The 13,020-nt window shown below is 31.3% G+C and overlaps 4 protein-coding genes across 4 annotated transcripts, besides 5 other annotated features; 2 read left to right on the forward strand and 2 right to left on the reverse strand.

The window, feature by feature from the left end:
- Window positions 1-324: 324 nt before the first annotated feature.
- Window positions 325-2,029, reverse strand: TVAGG3_0147340 (Ras GTPase-related family; the record flags this gene model as incomplete). Its single annotated transcript, XM_001324843.1, has 1 exon — window positions 848-2,029. One exon carries the CDS (start codon window positions 2,027-2,029, stop codon window positions 848-850), a length of 1,182 nt encoding a protein of 393 aa, XP_001324878.1.
- Window positions 2,030-2,535: 506 nt separating this feature from the next.
- On the forward strand, window positions 2,536-3,635 carry TVAGG3_0147350 (aminophospholipid transmembrane transporter protein; the record flags this gene model as incomplete). The annotated part of the gene is made up of 1 exon (XM_001324844.2): window positions 2,558-3,514. The coding sequence occupies one exon, from the start codon at window positions 2,558-2,560 to the stop codon at window positions 3,512-3,514; it is 957 nt and encodes a 318-aa protein (XP_001324879.1).
- A 731-nt stretch (window positions 3,636-4,366) lies between these two features.
- Window positions 4,367-5,072: a mobile genetic element.
- A 4,505-nt stretch (window positions 5,073-9,577) lies between these two features.
- On the reverse strand, window positions 9,578-11,895 carry TVAGG3_0147390 (ribonuclease inhibitor domain-containing protein; the record flags this gene model as incomplete). The annotated part of the gene is made up of 1 exon (XM_001324845.1): window positions 9,791-11,884. The coding sequence occupies one exon, from the start codon at window positions 11,882-11,884 to the stop codon at window positions 9,791-9,793; it is 2,094 nt and encodes a 697-aa protein (XP_001324880.1).
- Window positions 9,581-9,611: a terminal%2Cinverted (terminal inverted repeat of tvBac_53III transposon ID:TVAGG3_0147380).
- Window positions 9,581-9,611: a mobile genetic element.
- Window positions 9,742-9,773: a mobile genetic element.
- Window positions 9,742-9,773: a terminal%2Cinverted (terminal inverted repeat of tvBac_53III transposon ID:TVAGG3_0147370).
- A 333-nt stretch (window positions 11,896-12,228) lies between the features above and the next one.
- TVAGG3_0147400 (NEDD8 transferase protein) lies at window positions 12,229-12,721 on the forward strand (the record flags this gene model as incomplete). Its single annotated transcript, XM_001324846.2, has 1 exon — window positions 12,235-12,702. One exon carries the CDS (start codon window positions 12,235-12,237, stop codon window positions 12,700-12,702), a length of 468 nt encoding a protein of 155 aa, XP_001324881.1.
- Window positions 12,722-13,020: the final 299 nt, after the last annotated feature.

The following is a 13,020-nucleotide window of genomic DNA, read 5'->3' on the forward strand; positions in this document are numbered from 1 at the left end:
ATTTGATTCATCTTTCAACTGGTAATTGCCAAGCAGAATTTGCAATTATCAATAAAAGTATTTCTTATGTTAATAAACTTTCTCTTTTTTTATAAACTTTACTAAACATTTCTAACTCTTCATAATAATAATACACCCCAGCTACAGCAATTCTGAATCTGTTCATTTCCAGTTCTTGACTCATTTAAATGGGAAATCATATAAAAGCAAAAGGGAATTCCTTATTCATTATGACGCCTAATCATCTTTCTTTTTGGTTACTTATGATGCTTCTATGTTTAACCAATTGCAAACAATTTTCCTTCTTGAGGTCACAAAATTTTTAAAAAATATTTAGAATGCCATCAATTGCTCTATACAAAGGGGGATATGACTCAAGAATACCACTTTTTGGTACTCAAGTTTAGAAATGGCGAGGGGAAAAAATCTTTTAGCCAGGTATTCCATCAATGACAATTCAACATGTGTCCAAATGCTCAATATATAATACACTCATGGCCAATAATAGTGAGTTGCTTTTGTAAGATCTGTTCTAAAGAAATCTTATTTGCGATGAAGAAATTTCTACGTTATATGCTGAACCAGAAAAGGAAACTCATTCTACCCTGGATAAGGTTCTAAATACACTAACAAGGCACATCTGATCGAAAATGTTCATTATTTTCTAAAAATACTTCATTTTATCATGTTTGAATGTTTTATCCTAGTGTAGAATATGCAATTAGTTCAAATTTGACAAAAATACAAAAGCGAGAAGATATATATAATTCTTACTACCATATAAAAAGCATACAAATACAAACAATAATTAGTATATAGTTTATTAATAACAACAAATAAAGATAAATTAAAAAGAATCATAGCCAGGAGGAGCAGAAGCTGAAGGAGAAGGAGCTACTTGTTGCTGAACAACAGTTGGAATAACAACTTGTTGGTAGTTATTCGAGTTTTCTTGTATTGGCTGAATACTTTGTTTTGGATGTCCTTTTCTATGATGTTTTCTACCCATTGATTTCTTTGGCTGTATCTGTTGTCTTGTAACTGGTTTGATTTCATTTCCTATTTCGTCAAAATCAATTTCATCTTTTCCTACAACTGCTTTTGCAGCTTGAGCAGCTTCTACAATACCATTCATCAAGTCATCGTCATCATTATTAAATGATTCGTAAGATGTAGCTTGTTGTTGTGTCCTTGAACTAGAAAATTCAACTGCAGGACGTCTTTTCTTCAAAACAGCTGGATTTCCTTGTGATTGCTGCTTCTTATGATGCTTCTTGTGTCGCTTTTCTGTCTGCTGAGGCGTTTCGTCTTCGTCACTCCAAAATCCGGCCGCATCCGGTTCATTTAATAAATCATCGCCAACAAAAGTTTGGGGAATGATGGTTTTTGGACCACCTGGAGTAAATAGTTCGAGAAGCCTTGAAATTCCGCGATCAGATTGGTTGATTAACTGTTGATAAATAGTAACTCTCATATTTGCTCTTGGATATTCAAGCCATTTCGCTATTTCTTCTAATCCAAGGTTAGTTTTCATGCTGCTGCATACATGGAAAAATCTATGTGAAAGATATTCAAGCTTTGGATGCATATCTGTTGGAATTATATCTTGAAAGTTCGATAGTACAGCAATTGGTATGGTTTTTGGTGTTTGCTCTATAACGTCGATTGCATATTGAAGGGAATTATTATCTCTTGGATCGTACATTACAATAATTCCATTTGGATTTCCTTGAGCTGTGGAAGTAATCAATGCATTTGGACTGACAACGTCAAGTAATGTGATCTTGATCTTCTCACCTTGCTTATTTTTGGAATTCCATGATATCTGGTTGGTTTGAGTGATTGTTGTTGGTTCATACTCTTGATTGAATGGTTTTGCTGTCATTCTATTGATTAGTTGGGACTTTCCAGATTGTTTATATCCTCTAACTAAGATGAGCATTTCTTTGAATGCATTGACCGGCGAAATCGAATTAAAGACTTTCAAAATAATGACCGGCAACGAATCATATTTGAACATGGAATCCATTTTAGGCCTAATAGAGTTGCAATTCTCTAGCAGTTATCCTCATCTTATCCATTTGCTTATTGATTTAATTCTTTATCATGATTTATATCATCTTAAGATCTAAAATCTTAGTTATTAGAGATAATGTTGAAATAACACAAAGGATTACAGCATAATTCCCATAATTCCTGTATAAAATCTACAAATTCATCATAAATAGCCTTGTTCTGTTAATATTTTACTGTCTATACACATTCTTAGTAATCGGCTGTGTGGTAGATAGATTTTCGATAAAATTAAAATTTGTTGGAAAATCAAAGAATTATGACTTGCTAAATCATAAAATATTGTTCTATGTAATGAGTGTAGTTAATTTTCATTGACGAAACGTTGATGTGCTTCAATAGGTTTAGATTCGAAGTTTTAGCCTTGATTTTATTTTGAAAATAAAACGTCATTCCATGTATTTTCAAATCATAATACTGGCAAACTTTTATTAGTCATGAAAATACATTGACCGAGTTTCTATTGAAAAATTTACATTCAAAAATGTCGGGGAATGAGAACCAGGAAGAAAACAAAATTCCCCATGCCGATAACGATTTCCTACAGCAGAGATGGCCTGGATGCAAACCTTTTTTAACTCCTTGCAAAGGAGCTTTGATTTTCCTATTTTTCGGAATCGTTAGTTTTGCAATCGGAATTCCATACTTTATAGTCTCGAAAGACATGAAAGAGTTTATATATGATTACACTGACTTAGATTTTGGAACAATAACAGCTAATTTCACCGTAGACAAAAATTTAACCGGAAACGTATGGATGTACTACCAGATTACTCATTTCTTCCAAAACAACTTCATATACTCAAGCTCAAAAAGCCTAGATCAGCTTAATGGCCTTTCATACGAAAAAGCCAGCACAAAACTCTGTGATTCTGTTCGTTACGCAGATGAAAATGAAACTAAAATCTTCCTCCCATGCGGTGCAGTACCTCATTCTGTATTTAACGACTCATTTACTTTCGGTTCAGGATTTCCTTCTTTGGACCGTGATTCCATAACTCCAAAAGACTACCAAAAAGCAGTTAAAAATTTTGGTTCGGGGTATACATCCGAAAATACAGTTTTTGTTATAAATGAAACAGAATTTCCAGATGGAGTCCACAACAAAGATTTCATCAACTGGATACAGATATCTCCATTCTCCAAGTTCATTAAAACCTACGCAAAGCTCGGAAGTAACTTAGAAAAAGGGACTTACAATGTTACTATTAATAACAATTATCCTGTGAAACCATTCGATGGTACAAAGAGTATCGTATTCTACGAAGTCAAATGGATGGGTTCTGCCAATAAAAACGCTGGAATTTTCTTCATTGTCATTGGAGGTGTCAGTTTCGTGTTGGCTGTCATATTCTTCTTACTACAGCTCACGAACGCAATGCCTGTGTTCAAAGTTGTCGTTGTTGACCGCCATTCTTCAAATATGTCATTTATTCACTAACTTTGTAACTTTTTTCTTGTTTATATAAACAAATTATTCTCTATTATGAACTTTCAAACAATTTTTCTTACTTGTTTTTAAAGTTTGTCAAGTATCCAATTGCTATCAGAGTATAAAGAAGCAATTAAGCATCGGGAAAATAACTTATTTGGTTAACCTACCTTTTAAATTAACATATACTCTGGAAATAATTGCAAATTCAATCTAAACTTCTTGCTCTTAGGCATTTTTTAGAGAGCGTAACAGATATTGTAGAAACTTACAAATAAGGAATTATTTACCATATCAAATGACGCTCCTATTCAGCTCATTATTTTTGTTTTCATTAATGAATCTTAACTTTAACTTTCGGATTTTTTCCAAAAATAGATACTATCTGGATGCCATATATCCAATATAAATTAAACATTCCAGGCTTACGCACCCAATTTTCTTTATGAATAACAACAAAAGTTCGTATCCTATGCATGTTTTATTCGAAATTACAGTTCGTTACCTCTTACTAAGCATTATTATCGCTTAATTTTATCAACAATTTTTTAAAATTAAATTGATTCCAAGCTCAGAAGATTACTAAGGGATTCTAAGGACCATATATGATCCATTTTTAGCAGGAGTCCGAAGGATGCCTTAATTTGGATTTTTATCCGAACAAAAAGTCTGAATTGCTTAAATTTGTTTCAATTTGGGTGTCTGATTAAACCCCATTATATTTTTAAATTTATTTGTTGAATAAAAAATTTAAGGCTCGAATTTTCTGACACCAAAATTGAGAGGAGTGCGGTACATTTTAGGAAAAATGACATTTTAGCTTTACAAAGTTTGCATTTGTAAAATGGCATTTTTGCCACTTATTTGCAGTGAGTAGGCATGCACCTAGCCTACTCACGCATTAAACTTTTAATTCGTTCTCTGGCCGACAAAGAGCCAGAGAACCACAGCTGCATTAACTTATGCTGAAGTTTTCTGGATTTCCTTCCTCATTTGAGAGAAATTCAGAAAACTTCAGCATAAACGAATTACAGACATGTTCTCTCGCTCTTTGTTGGCCAAGTACCACAACTACATTACACTAGGGCAGAGTTCTTCCGAGGCCTCTCATCAAATGAGAGACTTCGGAAAAACTCTGCTCTATTCGAGTAAAAGTTCATTCTCTGACACATAAATTGTCAGAAACTATAAGTACACTACATTAGGACAGAGTTCTTCCGAAGCCTCTCATCAAATGAGAGACTTTGGAAAAACTCTGTCCTATTTGATTAATTACAGAATCCTAGGCCTTTTGGGAACTAGGAAAGAGTAGTAAGAGTACTTTAAGGCAATGTTCATTACGAAGTCTCTCATCGAATGAGAGATTTCGTAATGAACATTGCCCATTTCGAGTAAACTTACATCTCTGACTCTCAAGGGTTCAGGGAGTAGTACTGTAGTCCATGAGGGCAATAACGTATAAGTAATATCGCCAGAAGCACAACAATTACGCAGCCTAGCTACGCTATCTTAGCAGCTAGGCTGCATAGATATTGTGCTTCTGGCTTGCAGAAACCTCATGGAAGACCCATTGGAGATCTCCAGCCGAAATCACTTGCTGATGTGGATGGAGCAGCACTATGATTGGCCAGATCAAAGGCTGCGTAGCATCCCAGCAAGTGGATAGTCGGCGGCGACACCAGCTGTGGTCCACCATGAGATTATGACACTTTTGCGATTTGGCGCCAAACTTTTTTTTGGTATTGGCAAATAAGTGGCAAAAGTGCCATTTTACAAATGCAAACTTTGTAAAGCTAAAATGTCATTTTTCCTAAAATGTACCGCACTCAAATTGAGAGAAACTCATAGAATTGATTGTTCGTGCTAATTCAAAAAGTTGGCTTAGTCCTACGCTTTTTGCACAGCATTTTAATATTTAAGTTGGAAAAAGGTTATTTTTGAGAGAATTCAATAAATTTATTTCAAAATTAACCACATTAGGACAGTTTTGAATGGTTTTTTTGACAAATTTCTGATGGGGATAAATTTTTATGGGGCCATTACTTTGGGAGTGAATTTGTAGGAGAACGAACCAACCATTGTCAAAATTGTAATCTACCAGCAGGTAAAGGTCAATATTACTTAGATGAGTGCAATTTTTTTAATGATAAAGACCGAGTTGTAAATTTTAACCCAATTGAAAACACTTTGTTTCTACATAATCGGTGTTCTTTTAGTAAATGCAATTCAACAGAAAGCGGAAGTTGCATTTACTTCAAAATTGGCATAAATAGTTATATTGTTCAACGAAAATTCTGTTGTACAAAATGCCAAAGTCAAAGTCAATATGGAGCACATTTTTCATGTACATATGTTGGCTTAAATAACTTAAACTTTTTTATTGAAAGTTCCCTTTTCGATGTAGGAAATGAAAATATTGGCTTGTCTATTGAAGCAGATAGTGATAATATCGTAGTTTCATCAACAAATTTCTCATCATGTAAAGCTAAGTGGTCACCGACTGGTTGGTATAAAAGTCCTTTACAACAATACACAACAAAATATAACTATACAACTGTTGTTAATAATTTTGTAACAGATATAAGAACTGCAATAATAAATATTTGGTATAAAGGGTTAATTGATTCATGTAATATTATAAATAATACCAAAACAACATATGATGTTGGAATTATTTACCATGATTATAATTCTCTTACTGTAAAAAGTTGTTCTTTTATTAACAACACTGTTCCTCAAGGTTCATATTTGATATATAACGATGATATTGGTGATATATATGAAGAAACAACAGTTGATAGTTGTTACATTGACAATTCGATTCCAAATACATTTTATAGAAATAAAGTACCTACTAATCCAAGAGAACTATTTATTAACAAATTGATTCATTTTTCAACTGATATTTGCCAAGCAGAATTTGCAATTATCAATAAAAGAATTTCTAAAGTTAATAAAATTTCTCTTTTTTTACAAACTTTAGTAAACATTTCTAACTCTTCATGTTTACTATTTAGTTAGTGCTTAGTACCATTTTGAGAATTTGAGTCTATATTAAAAAGTGACTTTTTTTAATATGACCTCTCAAATTTTTATCACTTTTTCATCAATTAATGAGCGGAGGATATTGGGATTTAGTTTCAACAATTGTAATAGTGCAGCTATAAAATATAGAATATACAGATGCATCTAAATGAATTTGGTGCTGTTTTCTTATTTTTCTTAAATAGATCACAATTGATTACAAATATATCCTTAATAAATGAGCAATTGCATTCTATTATATAAAAGCGCAATCTTATTACTTTATTGTCCACTTATGCAGAGCATTACTAGACGTATTTTTTTTATGAATGAATATAGAGATTATAAAATATTGTCTGACAATAGTTTTTCAAAGGGTATTTTGCTTTTTTACTTAAATATTAAAAGATACTGTATCAATAATCTTTAAAAACAAATCATTGAAAAAAAATATTAAATAAAAAAAATATTATATAAAATAAATTGCAGGCCCTGGTCTATAATGAGGCCACAGATTCGTATTTATCGATTCCAGAGCTGGATTCCTCTCCTGCCGCCAAGAACAAGACGGCAATTGAGAAAAGCGGCCCTGAGATTAGGAAGCGAAGCTTTGGCCTCAGTAACAGCCAGATCCTGTATCCATAGGTGTTTCAGGGCTGAGGAGAGAGGAGACTGTCCTTGATAATGGTGATCTCCCTCAAACTCGGCCCTGAGGATTAACCTTGCAGACTCTGGCATCAAGAAAGGCTAGAGCTTCGTATTTAATGATCCCAAGGGCCGGATTCCGCTGAGAATTGTCCGTGATTTGGAAATTCTCAGAAAACTCGGCCTCTAGGACTGTATTGGAAGACTTGGCCTCATAAGGCTCCAGAGCATGCATGTTCCTTTCTTTCATGGCAGAGTTTGTGAATTTCATTCAGTGCCAAGTTCCTCTCGGATCGATCCTAATGAGGACGACCTTCGAGGAACTTGGCACTGAGGTGATGAATTATGAACTCTGGCCTTGATGAAGGCCAGAGTTTTGATGCAATATCTTGATGGGATGAGCTTATGCTCAGTAAGCTCATCCCATCAAAACATTCGTTTAAAAATTGAATGAAAAATTATCGTATGTATTGAAATTTTTAAATAATAAACTTGAATAAAATTATTATATATAAAGAATAGAATGGAATAAATCCGAAATTGAATAAAAATTTCCAAAAAAAAATTGAAAATTCTGAAATTCAAAGAAAAAACTACAAATTTCATAGGAAAAATAAAGAATTAAAAAATTTTGTATTTATAAAGTATCAATATTTATGATCAAAATGAGAAAGTGAGTATTATTTGAGAATTTTATGCTAAATGTGATATTTATAATTTATTAAAATGAAATTATTGATGAAAGGAAGTTGCGTTTGCAATGTAATAGAATAATAGCATACAAATTTAAACTCCTTTCCAAAATAAAATAACGACGTGATATTCTTCATGTAAAATACGTCATTTTTCAGTTCTTCACACATAAATGCAGGGTACAAGTGATGTACCCTGCACTTATATGTGCACAATTGGAAAAGTATTAGTCACATTCGCATCGAAAGGAAAAGTAAGCCAATTTCCAGATCTGACTACATGGATGCAAGAGCATATAGTAACCCGCTGCAACCATGCACTCAGTCCTGGAATTGAGAATTACACATTCACATTCAAATAAAAATATGGGAAACATGGTTATATAATGTAGGTAGATGAGGACTACCTTGAAGAAAGTCCTCATCTACATACATTATAGCCTAATTTGACTTGGATGTGAATTAATCTTTTGACACCTATTAGGAAATTTATCGTTTGATTTATTTAAATAACATTAGGTCTCATTAAATTAAATAAGGAATGAATTTTTGAAATCTCCTTCAAACTTTTATAAAATAATTTTATAACGAACATTATTTGAATAACAAAATAAATATCTAGTAATTTTGAAAAGATTTTTTTTATCAAAAGTTGTCTCAAAATTGAAAGCAATAAAAATACAATAAAGAGTTCAATAATAATATATTAAATCAAAAATATGGCGAAAACCCTTAATTTATTTTCAATATGATTTTATTACATTCAATTTTGAATGATAGAAAAAAGTAAGATTTCTTTGAATTTTTGACTCTTAATATCATTTATCTATCAGTTTGAATATTCATTCTATAATATGTAACCATATATTAATTTATAAACGTTACTAACTCTTCTTTTCATATCAAAAACAAATAATATGTTTAATTACCTTCATTATGAATCCAAATACATGTATTTCTAAGTATATCATAATATATATCTAACGTCTATCATCAAATCCTATTTTTATCTATTAATCATTTAATAATTTAATTTCATTTGCAAAATATCCGATATCTGACTATATTTACTGAACAATAATCATCAATAACACAATATAACGCATATATAATAATAAAAATATGTGTATTCGATATATTCATTCTAATTCAAATTAGCATCTTGATCAAAACTCAATTATAGTCATTACCATTTTATATATATATTACTCTAATTATATCTAATTTAATTGTTATAGTAAACATTAATATATTGCTAAATGCTTAATATTGATTTTTATATAACTTTAATAGTATGCCCATTGCATAATATGATCATCACAAGAATGAGTTCTGATCATATGTGCAATTCCACATTATATAGACAAATCACATAAAAAAAGATGAAAAAGTGATAATAAATTGAAAGGTCGTATTAAAAAAAGTCACTTTTTAATATATACTCTGAGAATTTCATGGTAAACCTTAAAAACTCTTCATTATTTTTAGTATCTCCCATTAGACAGAATATAATCCAAAACGTATTTATATTGTCTAATTTATATCAAGTTTTAATGATATATAAGAATAAGATTGATTAATCATAGTAAATTATTGGACAACAGACTACCACAAGAATATTAATGATACTAAAAGTTAGAAAGTGTATTTTATATTGTGAAATCATTTACAATATGTTGAAAAAGGTGTTAAATAATTAAAAACATGTTTATTCAAGGGTGCACTTACCACTTTCTGACATTCTCTCAATTTTTTTACCCACAAGCTTTCTATCCCAATATTCTAAGGTCAAAAGTTAATATTTCTGGTCGGGAGAAAGTAAATATAAATCACTATATAGTACCTAATATGGTTGCTATATATTGATTTTTTCATAGCATGTCAGAAAGTGATAAGTGCACCCATAACAAAAAACAAAATAAAATTAATCTTTGTCAACGAATTGATCAATTTTATCTTCATCATTCAACTCTTTAGATGTCAATGAAGCAATCTTTTCGAATATTGTTTCATTCCTGAGTTTGTTTACAATTGAATCAAAATTTTCATCAGTGAATTTCAAATCAGAATAATCAGAATAAGGAACTAACTGAAGCAATGATACTCTTCTCGATATATCACTTATTTTCCTCTTAATTTTGAGGTTTTCAAGAAAATCTAAATTATTTTCAGTTCCAAAGATGTGGAGCTCTTCCATGTCACTGAGAGGAAGATTGGTAGCAAGTATCGACTTAGAGTTAGCTACTTCCTTCCATAACTCTAAGAAATAATAAGGAGTTCTCGGATGAAAACAATCAACAAAAAATTCAGAGAGTTGTGTCACTTTTTCAAGAAGGGAAATTAGAGCTGGAATTGAATTTTCGCATTGTTCCTTAGCTTCCAATCTCAAGTGGCTGATCCAAGAGGCTCCACAGAGTGAGATGATGAAGTGCGACAGGATGGCATCATTAAAATTCCCACTGAGTTCGATTCCTTTGATTTTTAACTCAAAAATCAATTTGGCCAAAAAAGAAAGAAAAATTTGACAGTTATCGGTTAAAATGTCATTCAAAATTAAGCAATGTAATCGCTTTTGGGTATTAACGAAGGCAAAGAACGAGTTATACGCATTTGATGAGAAACAATTGCCTGTTAAGTCGATTTCGCACAAATTTGGATAAATTTTATCAAATTCAAGCAAATTGAAAGCGTTAAAGACATCATCCTTCATGACAAGGCCTTGTGCTGCGAAAACAATGCTTCTTCGATGCCATTTCCGAGTCAAAAACTGTAAAAGTGACAAGAAAATTTCTTGTGTGAAACTACATTGGGAAACATTGAAATACAATAGTGTATTTGGCATATCCAAGTCATCAGAGATGTTTGTTTTGAACACCATTGCTCTCAAAGTGATAGTTTTCAGATGAGAATAATTTTTATCGCATAAAGTCCTTAATAACAAGGTTGCATCGATCTCCAAGCCTCTAAATACGACAGTCTCGAGGTTTAAAGCGAAATTCATTAACCTAGTTATGTCATCAAAAGGAAATGGTTTCATTTGCACCCTATGCATGTAAAGTTTCTTTAATTTCGTAGCTGGTGGTGATAATGACATGTAGGTAATGATATCTCCGAACTCTTGAGCTCTCAAAGTACAAACAGAAAGTGCTAATTCTTGAATAGGAGTAACAAAGTCAACTGATGCGTTAATGAAGTCAATAGCAAGTTGCCCACAACATCTCATGAATAAATATCTGTTGATTGATGTCTCTTCGTGTGCAAATTTAAAAGTTATCGGGTTTTGTTCTTTGTAATCCGAAAAAATCACTTGGGAGATATGATTCGTTTGTGACAAAATCACATTGAGTAGATCTGATAGGTTGGGATCAGTGTAAGCCTGAAATAAAATCGTATTTATTTTAGATTCATAAGCAATTGTAGTTCCGTATGTCTGAAACATGTTGCCGACTTGTAATTCAGGAGTTATGATGATTTGATCTTTGAGATTTTCTTCTTGTTTCCTGAAATAAGTTGCATTTTCTATAAATTCGCTTTTTTCTTTGTAGAAATGTGCTAAAGCTATCGTTCTTTTGAAAAATAAATCATTTGGCCTATTCTTAGGCTTCATATTTTGAAGAGGAAGGCCAGATCTGACTCTAAGTTTTGGAGGATTCTTAAATTTATAAGTGACTTCTAGAAATATGCTAATAATCATACTTAATAATTCATCTACTTGAGGATGCTTGACAGATATTTTCGTTGTATCATGATATAATTTTAATTGTCCTTCTTCTGTTCCACAGCGACTCAAATCAAGCAATGGAATTTCATATACTAATTCTGTGTTTCCGAAAATTGTTGCCTTTATAAAATAAAGTGCTCCATATGTTAAAATGAAAAATCCATTATAGGAATTTTGTTGTTTTCCGACTGAAATATCAGCTTGAACAGCTATTAAAATTTGTTCTAATGAAGACCAGATATGATTATACATTGATTGAAGTTTTGCTTCTGGTATTGAAATAAAGCGATCATTCATCAATATATAATGACTATGAAAAGTTATCAAATCATATTTTTATCAACAAAGGATCATATGTGCACTTATATTGGCGTATAAATGTACATATTGAAATTGAAATCCATCTAAAAATATAATTATTCATTTTCTTTTGGTGAAAATCAATCATACAACTTTTATTAGATCCATTCATAAGTTTTTTCAGATTTTAATTCAAATTCCGATAAAAAAATCCTGAAAAAAATTGATTGTGTTGGAATTTTAAAATTCTTAAGAATTGTTTGAAACATATTATATTTCAATAAAGTTAAGTGAATTTACAATATGGAATTCAATGGAAAAAAATTTTTTTTGTCATAATTTTTAGGATGAGTCAAAAAAGGAAGTTATTAGCAGCAGAACTTAGACTTCAGAAGGATTTTGCACTTCTTGATGACTATCGTGGCATTAAAGTTGTTTTTCCCAAATCAGACGATTTATTACATTTCAATATTCGTATAAAACCAACGAGAGGCATTTGGAAAGATCACAATTTTGATTTAAAGTTTGATGTTCCTGAAGAATTCCCCATTGCTCCACCACATGTTACACTTTTGACAAAAATTTGGCATCCAAATATCGATGAAGAAGGAAACATTTGCTTAAATATCATTAAAGGAGATTACAATCCAACTATTACAATCCTTCAAATTATTCAAGGCATCGAATTGATATTTGTCACTCCAAATCCTTACTCCCCACTAAATAATGCTGCAGCAGAAATGTTAATTCATGATGAAAGTGGATTTAGAGAAAAAGTGGAAGAATATATGGAGGAGTTTTGTCCATGCGACTAAACAATAAAAAAATTATAGATTAATTTTTTTTGAAATAGATTCGGAAAAGAAACCATTTCGATTTAGCTTTCTTAGTAATTAACAATTTTATAGTGATAATAGAAATGAAATCATTAATTACTGATTATATCTAAATTCTCGTTCAAAACCTATTATATTGAAGATTTTACTGATTCACTTTACAAATAATCTTGATTCAAATATAATACTCCTTAATAACTCAATTGTGCAAGTAAAAGAATCCAATTCATATAATTTGGATCTGAAATTTGGTTTTGATGGAATATCTCAATTCATGCTTTCTGGTTTATTAGAAGG

This window comes from Trichomonas vaginalis, chromosome IV (genome assembly GCF_026262505.1).
Source record: "Trichomonas vaginalis G3 chromosome IV, whole genome shotgun sequence".
In the NCBI taxonomy this organism is placed as follows: Eukaryota; Parabasalia; order Trichomonadida; family Trichomonadidae; genus Trichomonas; species Trichomonas vaginalis.